Below are 14,323 nucleotides of genomic sequence, written 5' to 3' on the forward strand. Positions count from 1 at the left end.
TAATACAGTAGTCAATCTGTAAACAGCAATTTCCAAATCTCGCCAGGGATTCTCATTTGGATTGAGGTCCGGGAATTTTAAATGTTCTGATTTAAACCATTCCATTACAGCTCTGGCTGTATGTTTATGGTCATAGTCCTGCTGGAATATGAACCTCCAAACCAGTATCAAGTCTTTTGCAGACCACATCATATTTTCTTCAAGGATTGCCCTGTATTTGGCTCCATCCATCTTTCCTTCTTTCTAATTCAGACTAGTTTTCCTGCTCTACCTGCTGAAGAGAAGCATCCCCACAGAATGATGCTACCATATTTCAATGTTGGGACGGTTTGCTCAGGGTAACATTGTACGCATTCATGCAGTGTTGGGTCTCCAACACACAAAGTGTTTTGCATTGAGGACAAAATGTTCGATTTTGGTCTCTTTTGACCAAAGCACTTTCTTCTACTTGTTTGCCGTGTCTCCCACATGGCTTGTGGCAAACTCCCTCTTCCATAACTTAAAAATACATGATATAGAAAACTCTGGTTTCAAATGAACTATAAATATCAAATGAAATGAATAAAAGCTTCACATGCATCTGTCCCAGTAACCGAGATAATTAACAAAGACACAAGTAGAATTAAATCTACACAATACATATACATATACTGCCACCTTGTGGTAGACGCGTGTACTAATTCCCTTAAACTTTTTTTTACTGCAGCAAAAGCTCAAGACAAATAAAAAAAAACAGGACTTTGATTAAATTCTATTATTAACCGTATTTCATCTAACAGTGCACCGATTAATAAATATTAATAGAGATATTTATGAACAACTGAATGAGCAACTCTCTCTCTCCTCACGAGAGCTTCTGTTTCAAAACATATCTGCGCCGAATACTCCACCCGGTGGTTATAACTCATAGGCAAAAAAAACCCTCTAAACCCCCCTAAAGTGAAATGAACCGACACTCTCGGTCGGTCACCGCACAATTCCAGAGAAAACTTGTAAGTCTTCCATTAGTTTAATATCTGTTAGATAAAGTCACGTGCGTTTCTTCATTAGGTTTCCCGTGAGCCGCCCCTGTGACGAGGTGGCCACACCCAGTGGAGAAGTTGACTCACACCAACCAACCGAGAAATCGGACACCAGCCGAGCCGAGCCGAGCCCCGCAGTCTGCACCCGGACTGAAGGACACGAACACCCGCCGCAGGTTCTCCATCCGAAGCGAACGGAGCTCGCAGAAGTTACGGCCACCATGGCGGGCTGTCTGAGGGTCGCTGTGCTCCTTCTACTGGTTACTGGAACCTTAACGCAGGACGGTAAGATCCACAGTGCAGCGCCGGTATGTGGAGTTCTGATAGTGGTGTTTTTCACTGGTGTGTGTGTCTGAAGGTAACGTGGGTGAGGTCTTGAAAGTTCACAAAGGCCACCAAATGTAAGCCTGTAATACAGTTGCTTCTATGGTAGTAGTCATGCTGTTAATAATGCGTTAGTTATTACGTTAGAACAGAGAGGAGGGGGTACATGGTCTTTAAACTGAAACTTCCACACTGCACGCCTTTAAGGGGACCCCTGAGGACCGAGTTACGTGCTCCTCGGACAGGACCTGATCCACAAAGGTGAAGCCTGGGTCCGGGCTTAGGTCAGCAGTGGATGGAGAACCCATTTGAGCTGAGTTGTGTTGGAGCTATGCAGGCCCCATTTAGCTCCGACGGGAGACTGCAATGTGAACTCTGCCTAAAAATCTGGAAATACTTCAGGAAAAAATCACATGACGAGTGTTGTCACTGGGTATTTTCCATGTTCTGTGTTTTTCATCCGTTGTTTGGATACAACTCCTAGTTTGTTCATGTGGTCCATGCATCTTTACACGTGAATGAAAGTGGGGATGATATGAAATGAGATAGTAGAATATGTTGTAGTGTTAAGCTACAGTTCATATTTTCAATAAAAATATCACAGTTGCGAGGTTGCGGACGGTGGGTGGTGCCCAGTTTCAGCTTGTTCTCATTTTATAGCTGAACAGTGGACTAGAACATGATGTTTACAAGGCCCCTCATAGCCAAACTCACTCCCTAAGGGACATCTTAAGCTGCAGAATGTAATTGTGTCTTCATTTCTGTGGCAGGGCCTTTCCTGTTTACATGACAAAACCCGGGCTTAAAGAAAAAGAGACCTGAGTTCCCTGACCTCGACCCCATTCAACCTTTCAGATCAACTGGAGCGCTATCTGCGCTATCTGCGGGTCACTTTTTCTGAATTTGTTCACTCAGTAATTATTGTAATCATGAGTTTACAAGCAGTCTTCAATACAGCATGATATTCATACAGTAAATCATGGTCCATTAACACTGATGGACACTTGCTTACACAGCATCTCCTGGTCTGGGTGTCTGTGTTTCCATCTCACAATTTAAACTATTTCATCGAGATCTTTCTATGGAAGCTCATTGGTTGTACTTAGCTCTGCCCTAAACATGTCAAACCACCAGGGGATGTGCCTGTTACTTTGTCCTCTTCTCATACACATTCTGTGATTGTGCTTCATTAGCCCATTGCAGCGTGAGTTGGTTAAGTCACGGCTGTAAGGGAACAATAACTGCGGAGAAATAAAACCAGACACCATTAGCAACGGCTCCAATTTACCTCATCTGTCAGAACGAAGCCAATAACCACAAAGACAATATCCGGGCTGAAGTTTTTTCGAGTACCGGTACTTGCCTTTGTTTCCGGTGGCAGAAAACCACAGGCACCCACATGAGAATGACTCGGCACGTAACTGGTGGTAGTAGTATGTTGCAGAGATTCCATATCCATTACCAGTGAGGCTTATTTCTGTGATATATTTTGGTATAGATTAGATTAGGTTCAACTTCATTGTCATTGCACTTTAAGCAGCAGGGTTGTAAATATGAATTACAAGGTAGTGCAAATATAGCATAGTTCTGCAAAATTGAAGTGCAGAACTAGCATGTGGAGCGTGATAAACCTAAAAATAATGCTGTAACCCACAAAAGAGAAGTACTTAAGTCAGGTTTCAATAAGGAAATGGAAGGAAGTAAGATGCATGACATACAGTTCTTTTCTGTATGTTTTTACATATAAAATAATGGTAAGAAGGACCGTTCATACATACCCAAAGTGGTTTTATAAGAGCGATCTGATAATAGTGACCTGGTTAGGTTTTCCTAACACCTCATAACTGATATTTAATATTCAGCTGCTATATTGAAACAGAAGAATCTTGTCAGCTGAACCCGGCTTCTAACCCCTGATAGTATGAGGCATGAAAGCGCTCATGCTGCTGCTTCTCCATGGAAGCAGGTCCTAAAGATTCAACCGTTGATCTACAGACGCGACCCGGAATTCCCGTTCCTGAAATGATCTGACACTTTGTGACATGAGAGAAATATATCCAATTTGATTGGTCTCACTATAGACATGAGCAAACAAACTGTGATGGAGCCTTTGTACTCGTGTACCGCGCCCACGGTTTATGTGTTGAACTACTAGGAGTACCAGCGAGTTCCACATGGCTCTTTGTTTCTGGGTTCTACTTCAAGACTGAAATTTATGCATTCATTTTTGCAGCTGCTTCAAGAAGTAGCCAGTCCCTTTTTCAAAGGACTAATGGCGTGTACCTGGCAGTGTGGCAGGTAGCGTTGTAGGGATGTGATGCATGTTGAACCACAGAAAGTTACCTATCATGGAGGTCAGAGCTTCACAAATGAGAGACAGCGTCCCACTGCCTCCTGGGTAAAAAGGGTTGGCCTCTGCTCTGTCTGTGGGGGTGAAGCGACTCCCTGTTCTTAGTGACTCATGGCTCAAAGCTATCCGGTGTATCATGCAGTGTTGCCATAGGAACCAAGCAAAACAGTGCAGTGCACTCCTTACACCCAAACACTGAACACATGTGCTTCCACTACGAAGGCGAGACCTTCTGGTCAGCTGATCTATTGCTGATGTCCAGAGTGCAACCCATTAACAGTTTTTAATGATGTTCCTCATGTCTTCCTCTCACAGAGTTCAACCTCTTCGATGCTTTGGAGCCGACAAGTGAGTGCTTTCTCTGCACCAGGACATAACACAATAGTTCAGATGTGTGAAGTGGCTTTTACAAGGTTCTGATCCATAATCATTGTGTATTCCCATTGTAACCCCTCTCTACCAGTCACTGTTTGCTGTGTTGCTCTTTTAGATGATATGATAAGCTGTTGATGGGTGTTCCCTTTAAAGATTTTCTTCAATGATCAGAGAGGCAGCTGTCGCTAAGGTTAACGTTTCCATGTGCGCAGTAATATCACATCATAGTACAGCTAATACTAATAATTAATAATAAATAACGGAACTCAACTTTAGGCTTCTGAAATAATCAACAAGGTTGCGCTGCTGTTCCTCTCAGCTCTGCTGTGTTATATATTCTAGTGAATAAAATTGATATTTTCCCCATTAATGACCTATTATTTGATCCTTTCAAAACTATTTTGCCTGAACTAACCCATTTAAAACTCTATGGTCCCTGAGCAAACCAAAGGCCCTAACTGATGACGCAGCGTTTTTCCTCAGGGGGCTGTCTGATGGCTCGCTGATGGTTTGCGCAGTGAGACATGCATGTAGCCTGACTCCAACATGAGGAGTATGGGGAAGGAGCTCATAGTAATGTCCCTGTGCTTAGAGGGAATGTTTCATCTATATATAGCCTGGTCCACATGGTTAGTAACCTGACCGGGACCCGGGTCAGACACGGTGAATCCCATTGGATAAGGGCGTTAATGTGGATTTTCGGTCTTTGTGCTAACATGGATGATAGCCATGTGTAAGTAAGCTAATTCTCCATCAGCTAAATACCACACAATCCAATCTGACTCGTAACGGGTCATTTGTTTGAAGATTCATTTATGTACTTTAGGTTTTCTTCTTCGGGTGGTTGTCGTTGCTCAGTATGAAACTCCACTGATGTCTTAACAAGAGATTGCTTCCATCACTACTTAGCAACCCTTCCTGTTGAGGCAGTCTGTGGGTGCACTGGAAAAAGCTCCTAAGTGGACCTTTAGTTTCCGGTCATAGGAAGTTGGGCTGCTAATAGTAACGCTGCTCACTACTTTCTGTTCCTTAGCGGCACCAACACCTGCAAAGCCCAAAGAGCAGCCGAAGGCCCCGGAGAAGCCCAAAGAGCAGCCGAAGGCCCCGGAGAAGCCCAAAGAGCAGCCGAAGGCCCCGGAGAAGCCCAAAAGTGAAGGTTAGTATCTCTCCACCTGCCACAGAGGACTCTTATGATTCGTCTACCAGAGGAACACAGTGGGAACACTAAAGGGGGACGCGTCTCAGAATCCCACAGATCCGACTGTGGAGGACAATACTGCTGACGTTGATTTTTCTTTCTACTTCAATCCGTATGCCTTTCAATCAGCGACATGTAGCTTTAACTAGGGCCAGGCGGTGTGGCCAAAAATTCTATTATTGTATTTTGTATGTCTCTGGTGGCATCGCAGTAAGTCACAGTATTTCTTTTTCTTTGAGTAAACACATGCAATCCTTCAACAAACTTTCCGATAAATCGTTTTCTGATCTATCTTGTGTCCAAATTTTTTAAAACCAAAAACCCTCCACACAGCAGACAGCTCCTCTCTTAGGCACAAGTTGTGTTGGTGCATCACCGGTCTCTCTTTTTATCTTCCTGCAGCGCTCTTTTCTGTGTTTTCATGTGGTGTGAGTTTTTTCTTTTTGGGATAGTGGGCGAGCTGTACCCAACATGCAGTTTGGTGGCTAATTAAAAAAAAAGTACAATTATTATATTAAGCAATTGTGGGTTATTAATTGTCAAAAAGTTATAACCGTAAGGAAATTTAAAACCGGTATACTGCTTGCGTTGCCACCTTCAATACAGAAAATAAGGGACCCCTTGATACTTTCCTTGATACGTGTTAGTATTCGACTCCTCCCACTCTTCGGTCTGTTCCTTCGCATCTGCTTTCGCTTCAGAGTTGGCTGCGGGGCGGTATCGGGAGCTGGTTTCGCCATTTTTTCAAATCGACAATCTGCCAAGAGACCCGCCCTCCTCTGACTGATTGGATTGTTTCACGTTCACAGCCAATCAAACCAATGATGACAGCGAGTATTACTCCATCAGTCGCCATAGGAACCAAGCAAAACAGTGCAGTGTACTCCTTACAACACCCAAACACTGAACACATGTGCTTCCGCTATGAAGGCGAGGACCTTCTGGTCAGCTGATCTATTGCTGATGTACAGAGTGGGTTGGTCTACTTTACAGTTTTTAATGATGTTCCTCATGTCTTCCTCTCACAGGGTTCGACCTCTCCCATGGTTTGGACGAGACAGGTGAGTGCTTTCTCTGCACCAGGACATAACACAATAGTTCAGCTTTTACAAGGTTCTGATCCATAATCATTGTGTATTCCCATTGTAACCCCTCTCTACCAGTCACTGTTTGCTGTGTTGCTCTTTTAGATGATATGATAAGCTGTTGATGGGTGTTCCCTTTACAGATTTGCTAACGTTTCCATGTGCGCAGTAATATCACATCATAGGACAGCTAATACTAATAATTAATAATAAATAATGGAACTCAACTTTAGGCTCCTGAAATAATCAACAAGGTTGCCCTGCTATTCCTTTCAGCTCTGCTGTGTTCATATTCTAGTGAATGAAATTGATTTTTTCCCCATTAATGACCTATTATATGATCCAATTAAAACTATTTTGCCTGAACTAAACCAATGATGGCAGCAAGTATTACCCAATCAGGGGCAGAATGGGACGAGTGATGCTGCAACTCGAAAAATACTTTTGAATCAATACGGGATGCTATATAAATTGTGACCTCTGAAATGAACTGTTCTGGGTACTTTTCCCACTACAATAGGTTTTTATTTTTATTTTTATGAAATTACCATGCATTTTCCATGGAGTCGCTTCTTTCTGGCTTTAAACCTGAGTTTTGATTGGACATTAGAGTATGCCAATAATTTATTGGAATTCTTAATTAATTAATTAGTGCAGTTGTAAATTGTTTCCTTCTGTGTTCACTAAATGTCTGCTGACATCTCTTTGTACCCACAGATCCTCAACCCACACCTGGTAAACCTGCTGTGAAGCCACCAAGCAGTGGAGGTCAGTCTTTTTTATCTGCTCATTTTCTTAATCAAATCCAAATTTCAAAGCTCAGAACCTTTGTCCTCTTCACGCTGGTGATGTGGTGGCTCCAGCCTTCCTGTTTTAGGTTGTTCTTCCGTCAATATCTCAGGAACACCTTGAGCTCATTTATTCTAACTTACCACCAAAGGTTTTGTTCCATTTCAAGAAATGATTAGAATGTTTTGGTCAAAGGTCACCAAGCTCCCAAACCTACCCGTCCCTCCTTATAAATAAATGTGAGAGCTATTGGAACACCTTGTTGTTTATGGTCATGGGAAAGTTTGACACTGTGTTGTTCATTTCTTAAAGGTGGAGGATCCTTTGGTGACGGCGACTTATTGGACGTCAGTGGCGGAGACTACAAGCCTGATGGAGGCCACCAAGGTGGAGGTAGGACATCACCACCACCTGCCAAATTCCTCCATTTGTATTATGGAGATAACACTTGTTTACCGTACATATTATTGTGGTGCCTTGATGAGTTGTCAGACGGCAGAGTTTATTACATGTGTGTGCCAGTGTGTGGCCACACGAATCAAAGTACCTTTCAAACCCAAAGCACTTTCCCTGCATGAATGCTTCCCCCGGCTCATCATTTTTTAACAGTTCACCATGAAGCGAGACTCTCGGCCATGATAGGCATGCATTATATCCCAGCATGCTTGCGTCCAGTCCAAAGTAACACAAGCTGAGTCTCTCCAGATACTTTATTCGTATTATTTATCTGTATTATCGTCATTCGTCCGTGCCAACCTGTGAACCCTGCGTCCTTGTTGGTTTGAAGTGAGGCATTGAACTGGTTTCACACAGGGTGACGTGGTCTCATGGTATGTGCCTTAGTGCTCTAAAGCTCACATGCACACACACGCCTCACACTGCCAGAGACACGTGCGCAGCCGCACAGATAATCAGCTCCTCGTGAATTTATGCTCGAGGCCACGGCAAAGTTATGCTTGTTGTCCCCCATTTGGGATACGTTCAGTCCCAGTCAAAAGTTTGGACACCTTCTCATGGAATTGAAAGGGAAGGTGTCCAAACTATTGACTGGTACTGTATATTCGATTAAGTTGGTTCATTAATCCTCAGAAGCTGCCGGTGGGATGGAAAAGCAGGTTGTTCCAGTTTGCATAGCATACCTGTTAACAAGTCTCTTGATTTATGGCCCCATAACTTTGGTACATGGAGGATTTCTCTGTTCATCCATTATGAGGGTTCAGTTCGAAATGGCAGAATCGGACCTTTATGTGATCCTGCACACCCATTTCCATGCCTGTGACATCACGTGATTTCACTGTATGGAGGTCTGGTCTCTTTCTCCCCTGTACCCACGCTGCCTGTCGTGGTGTCTCTGTGCTCTGGTTCAGCCCGGGCATTGAAGTCATTAGTAGTTCTTTCAGCAGAGGGAGGAATGGGAATCAAAAGCCGCAGCCTTACTGGAGCCACATGGCTGGTTTTCAGCCGCTCTGCTAACCCATTATTACTCTGTACTCTGTAGTGTAGTGTGCTCTATGCTACTCTGACTCACCCGTACCTCCTATCCTTTGAATCCAGGTGGAGCAGGGGACTCCGGCTACAATCAGGGTACGTTTCATTCTTTCATTCTACAGGTCATAAAACCATTGCTGTTGTTATTCATGGTTAATAGAGCCTTAACGGCCTCATAGCCGCAGTCCCTCTCTTCATACTTTCTTGATTTTGCATTGTCTGTCTCTCTCTCAGGTGGAGCCGATGAGCCTCAAGGTTAGTCCATATCCCATTTCTGCCTGTGCTCTTCTGGGTCTATTTCAGTGGGGGCATTGTTATCGCTTCCTGCACACTCGTCTCTCCATCTTGTTGGGAATTTCTAGTTTCCCGCCTGAGAGGATGGGTGTTTTCGTTGCGGGGCCAGCAGTTGTTGTGCTGGTGTTTCTTTACTCGCGGCGGCGATCTACGCTTGTCACTCACTCCGTCACTTGAATCGTGGGTCTTGTCCACATGTTCACCTCACATATGTGGTGTCTCTGAGGATAAACTGGTAGCTGGCTCAGGGTTCTTGTCTCTGGCCTCCCCGGTCCGGTTGTCTCTGGCTAAAACACTGCTTCGATTGTGTGTCGTTGCAGATCCAGAACTTCTGTGGGGCCAAATCCTGAAGACGCTAAACGCTAACATGCCAGAGGAGTTCTTAATGTGGATATCCAACTTAAAGAAAGCGTTGACCCCTCTGTTAGAAAGGGCCATGGATCTGCTGCAGGCCGCGCCGTAAAAGGGCCTTTTACATGTGGAGGTGGTAGATGTCCTCTGAAGATATTCCACCCAATCAACTCGGATATCGGCCGTATAGTTTGGTCTGGGTGGACTCTGCCTTTTTAAGTTGTCGCAGGTTTACAGCCCTCAGTGTGAAGCATCAGTCCTTTTTTACGCCTGGTCAATAATTTGAAAACCCTGTACACACTTTGTGTGGCCTTTCACCTCTGGCTTATGGCGTCTCACCTACATATAGAAAGCCTGTCTCCATATGTGTAATGTGAAGAAGCATTCTGTGGCAGTGAATGAGTGTTATTATTAATATGTAAGCGTGTCGATACACTCATTGTTCTGTCTCTCCCACCCAGCAATGCCATGACTCATTCATAAGTTGCATGGTACCTTTCTTTTAACATGTATTTGCTCAGGTTGTTTCGATGATTTAGCCTTTATTAAGCTGTCATGACTGGCTTTAACTTCCCATGTAGCTCTGTGGAGTTCTCTTGAAGCCGCAGAATCTGTACGTACTGTGTGTGCTTGTTAGGGTAGATGGTCCGGATGCGCTTTCTTCCCAAGGCTCAGCGTCGACTCGTCGTGGAGCTCATGGGTTCTTCTCTGTGTTCTCTTTGGGACCAGTCAGGATATTTGTTCTTTGAAGTTCAAGCTATTGTCTTTGTGGGATTTGTGAGACGGCTGAGATGATTACGATGATTACGAAGTTATGAGACGTATTAAGGATAATGAATAAAAGCCAACATTCAGCGCTCACTTTACACTGTGTTTGATTTGTTACACACACTCACACACAAACACACACTCTCTCCGTGCAGACTGGGGGCCCGCAGTGGCCGACTGGATAGTAGCTCTCTCACAATTTTGTGAATTCTGCTTACAGAGTTTAACATTAAATCAAATGTTTATAATCGTGCACACACCAGGATGCGTGTTATTCTCCTCCTGCATTCATATGCAAATATGTGTGCTGTGTTGTTAACTTTCATAAAAAACTAGTATATAAACTTCCACTATGTGGGAGTCCACTACTGTGTTCGCGTACGTGTGTGGAATGAAACACTGTCTTCATCTCTTTTTTATGCCCAGGCGACGCCCTGTTTTAACACGATCACAACAGACTCCTCTCCCTCATGACTGTGTGTGTGCGTGTGTGTGTGTGTGTGTGTGTGTGCGCCACACCCTGCCCTGGAGTTTGGGTGTGTTCCCATTTATCCCTCTCTCTCTGTTCTTCCTGTGGTGTTTTTACTGCTCACTGACTCTCTTTGTCTGAGTGTGGCTTGGCTGGTCTCACATCACAATTTTAACCCAGCCCTTCGGCGCAGTGGCTTCTGGGAACTCTTTGCTGCCTCAAGTAGATCTAACAAGAGTCGTGGACCGCCCCCTTGTGGCAAACTGAGGTTACGGAATTCTACAGGTCCAGAAACTTTAGTGTTATGTGTCAATCAATTGGAGGGAAGAGTTCAAGAGGTATCAGGTGGTCACATGATTACTCACATGTTGCAATCAAACACAAGGATTTACCAACCTCTGCATGCTGCTCTTGAAATGCTCTCAAGAAAAGCATGTACGATTTATTTTGTTTTGTGAAATTAGCAGTAATATATCCACTCCATATGAAGATACATGTAAACAAAAAGAAGAATGATAAAGTGCCGCTTGTGATGGAGCAGTTTGCTGTAACACTGTGTGTGTGTGTGTGTGTGTGTGTGTGTATTATATCCTGCAGAAGCTGGATCTGGAAAGATTGCGGGTATCGTCAGCGCCGTGGGCGTGGCTCTGCTGGGAGCAGCCACCAGCTACTTTGCCTACCAAAAGAAGAAGCTCTGCTTCAAGCTGAAAGGAGGTCAGTATGCCTCTCTTCATCTGGCACAGTCACAACTCCGTAGAGAAAGAAATCAAGAGATCCCCCCAAACAACAACAGGAAGCTGCTCACACTGACCCGTGTTGTCTGCGCAGGTGTAGACCCAGAGAGCGGCAGAGGACAGAACGACACGCAGTCTGGTCTCCAAGGTGGGTTCATGTTCCTGCAGGTTGGGAATAAGTATCCCTATGCTCAATGCTATGATATTGATGTATTTATTAATGATATTTAAGGCCTCACAAGATTCAAATACAAATATATATATATATATATATATATATATATATATATATTCAGATGGGTTTTTTTGAAGATGAATGTAAAAATAAAAATATGCGCTGTACGAATCGGACGCCAGAATTGGAGTAACAGTTGTACGTCTATGGTCAACTCATCTTTTGAGTGAAGATTAGTTAGATACACAGGGCTAGTTTCATGTTCAAACAGATGTCTGAGCACAAAGCAGGAAGTAAAGTGCCTAGAACATGAAGTATTCATAATCCATCGATGGTTCTGTTCTCTCAGTGTTCAGCAACCTGCTCAAGACCTCCTAGACACCCTGGGACAGTCAGTGGGACGCCTCCTCACAGCTTGCCTTCAGCCCCCTACCCCTCCGCTCCGCTGTCATCGGTCACGCGTGTGCTCTGAGACGGGACACTCCCTGTGGCCCGTCATAAAACTACTCCCCCCCCCCCACCCACCCCCGAGTCCAGGGTCACACTGGAAGCTGAAACGCACACAACATCACACAACCACGCTCCTCGGCTGATGCTGCAGAGCTGAGCTGTCTCCCCCCGCCTGTATACTTCATCTTCATATCTTACCCAGTACATCATGCATATTCATCATTTGGGTGTTTTGTTTTCTTTTATTGTTCTGTTCCCTTCGATCAAAACCAGCCTGCCTGTGTGTGAGCACGCGTGTGTGTGTCCGAACCTCTGCTTTAGTATCCCGGGACACGTCCACCATGTCTGCTTTTGACATTTCATGCTTTTTCTTATGGTTTGCACCAGTCTGCCTAAAACACCTGGACCCGTCTAAACGAGACCAGGTTAGGGAATGTAAAGGGGGGGTCTCCACGCCATGCTGCCAATTCCTCTCTTCATCACACATTGTTCTCACACACCTTTTCCAAGCACAAACCCTTTTTGTTCATTATTATGTAACAGCTTGAATTACAGGGCAACCCTTCAAGGGTCCCAGTTCCAGCATGCAACACCCGAATACCAGTATGAAAAATACAAGAAGGTCAGAGCAACGGAGAACTGTCACATGGCTGTCAGATAGAGCTCATGTTATGGAAAGGTGGACCCTGTAAACATGGACACAGTGATAACAGCCAAAGCACAACTATGACCGGAGGAAATCTGCGCATGAAAGAGGATCTTAGAGCGTACAGTTATCTCAACAATGCACTCCCCATGTCATGTAGCTGGATCTAAATCCAGCAGAAGGAGCTTTATTAATATCAAATGCTGCTAATGAGGTTATGTTACATGTATACATGCAGAACATGTACAACCCTCTGTATCGCAGACGTTAGTGTGACATACAGAGCTTTTTTGCTTTTTCATCGTGTTATTCTTTCAAGGTGTATCTTCTTAATGCTGCCCGGATCCCATTTTTTTATAAACTAGAAGACCTCACTTCCACCGATTAACAATCTTCTTGTAGGCCGCTGCTTGGCTCCAACAGAAAGTCAGCAACCAGCTGGCGAGCACACAGCAGCATTTAAGAAGAAAACCTATTTCACCAGCACGTCAACACTGTTGTCCCTGAATGCTGGGTTTGCAATGCAGCTGCTGCATGTCTAAATATGCAACTGAGCTTCCATCATCTCTGCCACTTCCACCACGCCCCCTAGTGATCGTAATGCCCCCTCAAAAACAGAGGATTTCACACATGTATTCCTTTAGGAAGGAGTCGTAGGCCTCTTGCGGGCTGCGCATGGTATGCGTGTTATTAGGCATCGGCAGCCGCCTCAACCATCACGAATCGGCTTATCTCACAAGCACATATGATAACATCAGAGGTAGTAGTAGAATATTCAAAAGAGTTGCCCCCCCTGTGAGCTGTAAATACTTGATAATAATGCGAATGAATGCCTGCTGACTTCTGTTTTGGGATTGATGTTGCAGTGTGCCTTTTTGTTTTTGATTTCATTCTTCATGTTCTCCTTCTGAAGATTCTCGTCATGTCTCTTGCAGGTATATATTAATCTGACGAATGTTACTTTTGTTTGTGGATTTAATGTTACCAATAAAGCGGTGTTAGTCCCAGTTAGTCTGCTTTTGGACCATGCTGTCAGAGGTACTAGCTAACTACATCAAGCCACAGTGGTTCCATGCATGGAACCACTTCAACATACACAACTGATTTACCTTTAGCAAAGATCACCACTTGGGTTGGAATGACTGTATCTACCTACAACATCTTGGTTAAGTTACATCAGGTTTCAGCTTTCTTTATGCTATCTTAAGTGAAATTCCGGGAAGTGACGGAAGTCCACCAAGTTATGTTAGGTCAGATTAGGATGCGATAATTGGAATTTAGTCCGTTAGAAAAGTCACTTTAAGTTGTGTCGTGTAAAGTCATGAAGTTGTGTCACATAAAGGGATTTAAAGTTGACTCACGTAAAGTTGTGTTAAGTTAAGACATTAAGTTACTTAAATTTAAGGTAAACACAAGATTTATTTTAGTATTTTAACGTTGTATTTTTTGTTTTTAATAAATGTTTTTGTCTGTCTGGATGTTTTTAATGGTTTTATGTAAAGCACCATTCAGCTGAATTATTCTAATGTGCCTTTTCAATAGATGCTTAAAAAGGTTAAAGACTCATTTCCACCACGTTGAGATGCACAAGTTCTGTTCCTCTCCATTGGGTCAGGCTCTGTTGGGTTCTGTCCCGGTGTGGTAAGTCCTGTGGGCAAGTTCACAGTGACTTGTTTACCTAACTTAAGAAGTCTACGCTGTGTTTTGGTTTTACATTGAAATGTACAAACACAAAGATGGAGTTTCCTTCATAGAAAGCAGTTACTATTCCAACAGGAGCCTCGTTGTACGTTTGCAGTACTAAA

The 14,323-nt window shown here is 43.9% G+C and overlaps 1 protein-coding gene across 4 annotated transcripts; it reads left to right on the plus strand.

Annotated features, from left to right (window-relative positions):
- The first annotated feature begins 1,089 nt into the window (after positions 1–1,089).
- On the plus strand, positions 1,090–13,992 carry cd99 (CD99 molecule). Of its 4 annotated transcripts, XM_062561327.1 has the most exons (12): positions 1,090–1,307; positions 4,012–4,044; positions 5,105–5,142; positions 5,173–5,227; positions 6,298–6,330; positions 7,072–7,122; positions 7,456–7,536; positions 8,698–8,727; positions 8,866–8,886; positions 11,111–11,227; positions 11,342–11,395; positions 11,772–13,992. In XM_062561327.1, the coding sequence occupies exons 1-12, from the start codon at positions 1,244–1,246 to the stop codon at positions 11,798–11,800; spliced, it is 606 nt and encodes a 201-aa protein (XP_062417311.1). In that variant the 5' UTR covers positions 1,090–1,243; the 3' UTR covers positions 11,801–13,992. The 4 variants fall into 4 exon arrangements, with proteins under 4 accessions (XP_062417311.1, XP_062417312.1, XP_037326240.2 ...); XM_037470343.2 differs by having other exon boundaries at positions 1,091–1,307; positions 5,105–5,227; XM_062561328.1 differs by lacking the exon at positions 4,012–4,044 and having other exon boundaries at positions 5,105–5,227.
- Positions 13,993–14,323: the final 331 nt, after the last annotated feature.

The sequence above is a fragment of the Pungitius pungitius genome, chromosome 3 (genome assembly GCF_949316345.1).
Source record: "Pungitius pungitius chromosome 3, fPunPun2.1, whole genome shotgun sequence".
Lineage (NCBI taxonomy): Eukaryota > Metazoa > Chordata > Actinopteri > Perciformes > Gasterosteidae > Pungitius > Pungitius pungitius.

Coding starts and splice junctions, on each gene's coding strand:
- cd99 (XM_037470343.2), top strand. CDS start 1,244: ATGGCGGGCTGTCTGAGGGTCGCTGTGCTCCTTCTACTGGTTACTGGA. Junction 1,308..4,011: donor TGGAACCTTAACGCAGGACG/GTAAGATCCACA, acceptor TTCCTCTCACAG/AGTTCAACCTCTTCGATGCT. Junction 4,045..5,104: donor CGATGCTTTGGAGCCGACAA/GTGAGTGCTTTC, acceptor TCTGTTCCTTAG/CGGCACCAACACCTGCAAAG.